This window comes from Aplysia californica, unplaced genomic scaffold (assembly GCF_000002075.1).
Source record: "Aplysia californica isolate F4 #8 unplaced genomic scaffold, AplCal3.0 scaffold00040, whole genome shotgun sequence".
NCBI classification, from domain to species: domain Eukaryota; kingdom Metazoa; phylum Mollusca; class Gastropoda; order Aplysiida; family Aplysiidae; genus Aplysia; species Aplysia californica.
In genome coordinates this window covers 1,706,824-1,713,659 of record NW_004797310.1, presented here as the reverse complement: position 1 = coordinate 1,713,659, position 6,836 = coordinate 1,706,824, and the positions used below count along the sequence as shown (strand labels likewise).

Genomic DNA, 6,836 nt, shown 5'->3' with positions numbered 1-6,836 from the left:
AGAGAGAGAGAGAGAGAGAGAGAGAGAGAGAGAGAGAGAGAGAGAGAGAGAAGCCAACCTATTTGCAAGGAAATCTATTGATCTGTTTGACCTTGTTATTTTTGTTGATGTTATGCTCCGTATGAACTGTGTGGAGAATTGTAGGAAGGAAAGCGAAGTAGAGAAAGACCAAAGCTGTGTCGTGATTCAAGAACTACAACAAAGACACAATAAAGGCATGCAGCATTGTCCCACACAAGTGAAAAGATCTTGTACAAAAAGCGTGATATGTGGAGACGAATTATACATAAAGGTGCGAGTTAACTAACTAGAGATGCGACGATGAAAGAAAAGTAAAATGAGAAGCATAAAGTCAAAAGAAAAAGAAAATCCAGGTACATCTCGAAAATCCATGACTTAGTTTAGTAATGTTTTACGGCGCTCGCAACTGCTGCATAAGGTCATATGAGCGCCAAGGGATGGATGTCAACAAAGAAGTCTAAACCGGGAATCCGGTTTACTCTGCTCACCTCTCTAGCCTCAATAGCACAAAGTCTGCTTCGACTATCAAGGCACCCCGGAAATAGCAGTTCACAAGAAAGTGACAAACATACAAAAGAAGTAGAGGAAAATGACGATAGTAAGAATGATGAACGAAAAAGCAGCAGTTCCCCGTATGTTGTTCCGGCACAGTATGAGCATGACATTGATAAATCAGCCCATTTACAATTCTACTGAGCATAAGAACATATTAAATATTAATATCCCCCCTTTGGGAATGGTTAAGACACTTCAATCAGTAGCACTGTCCTGGTGGGGCATCCAAGACTCCTGTGCTTAACAAAATGCAGTAGCGTCTGTGAACAGCGCTGCTTACCAGAGGCTACTTCTGCTGATCAGTTGTTGTACCAATGTAGACTACCTAAAACCAAGTAAAAGCAACTAAATTAGGCCGTTTGAGTTGATATTTGTCATTAATTTGTTGTTATCAATTGTTATATCAGTTGTTATCAGTTGTTATTTGTTGTTAAAAATTGTTATTTGTTGTTATCTCGACAAAGATAAATACCGAAGAGCATGCACTTTAAGAAAAAAACCCACCATTAGTTAACTTTCGTAAAAAATTCGACTTTACTGGCAAAACAACATTCTATGTACAAATTATACAACAGCGCATGACTCACATTCCATCACCCAAGCTGATCTTATATCAAAAGTAAGCAGAATTCTGTAACACATCGTTACCTCAGAATTACAAAGTTCTATCTGACATTTTTGGTCATTTGAGTTACTAAGACAGTGAGGTCAGAAAGCAAATGTTCTATCTGTTCTACCAAAATCGTAAGAATATTCGGAGTTGATATGAAGATATTCAAAGAATTTTATTTTAAAAAGCTTGACATGTTGTGAAACTAAAAAGTTTTAATGTCAAATTTCTCAAAACTAGGTATTGAGCACATAAAACTTTATAATTCCGAGGTAGCGATATATTACTGCCACCAAGTTCATCAAGTATAGTGCCATAGTACACAATGTAATATGTACAAGGTATTACAGCCACTGTAAAATTACTGACTTAGAATGATTCATCACCCCAAACATGGTTTATCTGATTCATAAAAACACATAATAGTAGAATCACGTGTCACTGCTCATCAAAAACTAAAGGACTGAATCACTAATCTCCATAGCATTGATAAAAAGAAACTTCAAAATACCTACGTTTTGGACTTGGCGATAGTTAGGGCAGTAGAAATAAGAGCAATGACAGTCAACCCTGCTCTAATGGCCACATGTATATTAGAGTCATTTGTAGAAACAGTCACTTCCCTTGTGCAGTTTTTACATTAGTCTGACACTGTGTACTATAGCCACCCATCTAAGATGGTCACTTTTCTCCTCAAAAATGGGTGGCCAATTAGACAGTTTCGACTGTATATATGGGAAGCATCGTGGTGAAATCAGGCACATGTTAAAACAGAATTAAATCGAAAAAACAAAAAACAAATGGCATTTCTCCTTTGCTTTGACAATTGTTATCGTTTTTGTTTTTTGACTCTACACTTTTAAAGTCCATTTAAATACACATTTCTAGAGGATTTTACTAAAAAACATTAAAAACACAAAAAAATGTAAATTTTCACTTACAAAGGACTCTCACGCTATCCAAGTCACCAAACTTTGGCAGCAATTTTCTAGCAAATTTTATCTCAGAAACCGGGTGACCCCAGCCCATTCAATCTCAAATATCTTGACTTCTGTTTAAGATAGGCGAGTATTTTTTTTTAATAGAAAGAAAAGCAAATGTACAAACTTTAAAATGACACCAACATCTCAACATGTCCAAAGATTGACGAGAGCCTGATTACACCACGTTGCAACACATAAGAAGTATAAAACTAAGGAGTCACAGGTCTTTAAAATGGCAGTTGTACTGAAGTACAAAAAGGTTTCATTAAGTGAGACAAAATCTATTGAACATTAAAACTTTAAAGGAAACGATGCATTCTATCTCAGGCATGTTTTAAGATAAAAACCCTTCCAGTAAGTTCTTGATTATCATGACTTAAAATCTTACATGAAAGTACACAGCATGTACTTGAACATCCCCACTGAATGCAAACATTCAAACATAAAATCAACTTTCTACAATAAGATAGTGCTTGCACGTTATCGCATCAACAGGAAACAGACCACAGTTTTTTTCTTTACCTCTGACATAATACGTAAATCTTCATCACCTTACGGTATTTCATGACTAAAAATAATGCACAGCCAAAACATATACAACACATACATCATTTTCTTGAGTCCCAGGGAACAACATGACATTACATATGTCATCACAAATCAGAATCCACTTGAGGAATGCCAACAGTTCTCACCAGCCGCAAACTTCTTCCTGACCTTGAAATCACAGGTGAGTACGACATGTAACATCAATCATATTATAGTACCGGTACTTTCTCTCTAGTCATGAATGCTCACAAACAAAGTTGTCTGTACTGAAAACACCTTATTCAAAAGAATCAAAATTGTTAAATGTTCCTTTGTACATAAAGGTTAATAAAACTGAAAGCTCATGTATAATGCTTTGAAATATAAAAAATGCCACAACACACAACAATAAAAGCTTCAAAATATGTTGCTATGTGTAAATGATGTGGCTGTGAACCAATATTTGAATGAGAAAAAATACTGAACCAAGTTGTCAATAACAGAACTGGAGATCTCTATGACAAAGTCAATTCAAATCTTTGCTTTGCTAATCATTATACTTGGCATCAAGAACAAAATGGAGGAGAAAAAAAAACAGTTATTCTCTGTGACTAGAGTTCTGTGACTATTTTCTAAAAAACCACCCCACTCACTTCACTTTTGAATGGCTACCAAGACATTCATCCTGAGATTACTGCTGTGGACACTTTGTAAAAGAAACCATACTCTCATCATAAGTGCTGACTGATGTGGCCTTGTGGTTTACAAAATTTAAAAATTTTTCCAGAAATGTTAACACTTTCCACCCGGAGCGGGCAACACTTATCCCCATGAACCAGGATACAGGTGCGGTACATGCTATATCACACTGTCGCCGATTGGCGTCCAGTTGGGAAAAGGGACGGCTTCTTAACGTCGCCGATCGGTGTCCAGTGGGGGCATAGTGTTTAAGTTCAGGAGGTGCCTTTCCTGCAATATTTTTCTTTTCAGACTAGGGTCTAGATCAGAATCTATGTGCTCCACATCTAAAAGACAATCCATCACTGTCAAAAGAAGAATGCTTATAAACTCCAATCGTACCCGCTTTATAGTGTGAGGAGAAAAATTTGGAGCTCCTCATTTTTCTTGTAACAAGGACATGGCAAAATTAATCCGCTTTTCATTCTTATTTCAACCTTAGATCACAATAACAAAAAAAGCTGTATGGGTTTATCATCTAATAAGTACATTACATGATATAGATGTTATTCAAGGTACATGCAGTTGTCAAGTATATGTTATTGACAAAAAAATATGATCATATTTTGAGATTCTACTTTTAGAAGACATGTAGATAAAAAATCAATCAATAATGAATACCTCATTTCAATTTGGTTCTGTTCCGCACAGATTATTAAGTATTGTCAATTTTTAAAAAATTTCTAAATGACATATTATATGCATACAACACGTCTTAAAAAATTTCACTATCAAAAATATTCTTTACTTGATATGAGGCAGTTCAAAATCAAAGTGATACATACCAGGTTACATTCACAGTCATTTCACTTATCACATGATGCAATATTAGTTGTAGATTGGCAACACTTGTCATTTACAAATTTCTCCTTTTTCTTACCCAGCCAAATTTTTGTAAAAGCTGTAAATTATTACAAAGTCACAATATCGCAAAGAAACTTTAAAATGAGATGAACTGAAAACTAGAATTCTTTTTTGTTGGGCAACTTACATAAGAAGTAACAATACAAAAATAAATAAAAACTGCTAAACTAGTGCACAAGTTGAATGATATCTATGAATCATACACTAACTTTATTTTTGTGCTCAAACAGAAGAAAGTAAAATTGGGGGATTTTGTTTTCTATCAGTTCATCATGGCTTTTGGGTTAACTTTTTTCAGTTTAAGAGACTTCACTGAAGTTTTGAAATATGTCTTAAAATTGTTGAATTATCAAAGGGACATGCTGTGAAGGAACGTTAATATCAAAGCCACTCTAAAACACTGACACATCCATGTTTGGTCAGATTGGAGACATGGAAACTACACAGGTCAGTGTTTGGTGTAGAATGAGTTAAAATGGAGGTGGACAATGTTGTCTAAATGCATGAGTCTGTGTGTTAAAGAGCATATATTATTTGCATTTTACTCTTCAGAACTGAACTCCAAATTGGCAACTGAAAATATTAAACGTTGAATTGTAAATATTCACCTTCACATAGCTATTTTTACATAACCTGCAAAATACCCTGAGTTGGATGTGATTAGAATTTTCACATTATCCCTTATTTCCCTCACTGACAATATGGGAGTAAAAAAAAAATTAATTAAAAAACAGTCAGAGGATTTGATCAGAAAACAGCTAATTTTACATTGGGCATATCTATTGGAAGAACAATTTTCTGCTCTATAACAATAACAAACGAACTACTCAGATATTTTGTACTCGATTTTTTTTTGTTCGAATTTCCTTTGACACTTAAAAAGTCTTTTAAGTCAATACCGAAACAATAAAAACAATACTGTTAACAATCTACAGTATAAAGGCTGTAAAATAGACAAGAATACATCAATTTCTTATGGCACAATCTGAAATCGTTTCAAAGGTGTTCTTCCTTTCTGGTAGTCCATCTTTTAAAACAAAAAGTATACTTTCAAGAAAATATCAGTAGCCATTCAAATTGTATCAAGAACTTGGAGTAACTGTCAAACAAACAGAAATAAACCACTGTCTGTAAATCAGGTTTTTTTTAGTTTAACAATTCTTTAAACAAGTTACATTTACAGTCATGAAGATTAGAATGAAGTATGGTTCTTCTCTTTTTCTAGTGAAAACAAAAGATTTTATGTCAACTGAATAGTTACAATAACAGAGCCTGATTTTTAAAAAAATTGCAATCTACATTTTTCTGTCATAAACTGTTTGGGAAAAATAACGGCCAAAATAGCAGATCAAAATTGATATACAAAAGTAGTCTGCTTTCTTAACAAATATTAAAACACAAGTACAAAGAGCCACCATCGCTTATTCAATTCCAATATAAAAACAGCAATTTATACCTGCCACAAAAATAATGGGTCTAAATAAATTATTAGAACTGTAAACAAAACAAAAATCTGAGTACAGAAAATACATATACAACGCCTTTCTCCCCTTCACGATTATGTGAACCTGAGTATGAGACAAAGTGAATATTTAAAAAATCCTTTTGATTCCTTTCACAATTGTGTCATTATAATATAATGACACAATTGTGAAAGGAATCAAAAGGATTATAAGTACTTCAATCATATACCCATGTCGTACATCAAATAAAATTATGTCAAAAAATGAGATCACACTCTTGTAACACTTTGAGTCAGTCACAATAGGCGAAAAAAATGTTGAATCACAGCTTGAATAACAACATGAAGTCTTCAGGAGTCAGTTCCTTAACTTTGCACTTTTGATCACTGATGCATGGGTGTCCCAGAGACTGAAACAATACAAATAGGAATTAATAATAGAGTAGAAACAGTTGAGAAGAAAAGTGGTTGTCTTAGGCCGATGGACATCCTGAAAAGTGTTATTTTATTAGAGAAAAAAAATTAATAGGGAAACATAAGAAATGGCTGTTTGTGCAGGTGAATGTCTTGGGCAAGTGGCCATTTGAGCGTGTTTGACTGTATTAGGTATGCTCGGGTAGACAGAAAATGATTTGAGGTTATAATATCTTTTGCTTTGATTTAATATGAGAGTCAAATGCCGTACTAAAGACTAAAAGGTCACTATGAAGGCAGGTGCCATACAGAAGGGTTTCAAAGGCTTATTTTTCCTGGTATACTTCATGCTTGTTAATAATAATTGTCACAAAAGAGAGCTGGACAGAATAAGAAAAGGTACAGAAACAAGATGCTACCCTTATATACAGAGAGATTCATACATATGAGAAGTGCTTCATTTTCATCAGTGAGGGAGTTGTGTTTCCTTGGGTGGGGACACAACATATAATTTATATTTCCCAGCTTCCAGCAGATCGACACAGAGAGGATATTCATTTCCAGAGAGGAAATATCAAACGAAATAAGAATAACCAATACATTTTGACTTCTACAGGGTAAGTTTTGTTAAAATAGTTGAAATGTCATTGAAATTATCCAA

General features: G+C 34.2%; 1 protein-coding gene across 1 annotated transcript in view; it reads right to left on the bottom strand.

The window, feature by feature from the left end:
* Positions 1-2,438: 2,438 nt before the first annotated feature.
* LOC101845448 (F-box only protein 32) overlaps positions 2,439-6,836 on the bottom strand; it is a gene marked incomplete at its 5' end in the record, with an annotated part of 11,233 nt that continues 6,835 nt past the window's right edge. The window contains 1 exon segment of the mRNA XM_005092082.3: positions 2,439-6,171. Within this exon segment, the coding sequence (XP_005092139.2) occupies positions 6,085-6,171 (87 nt within the window).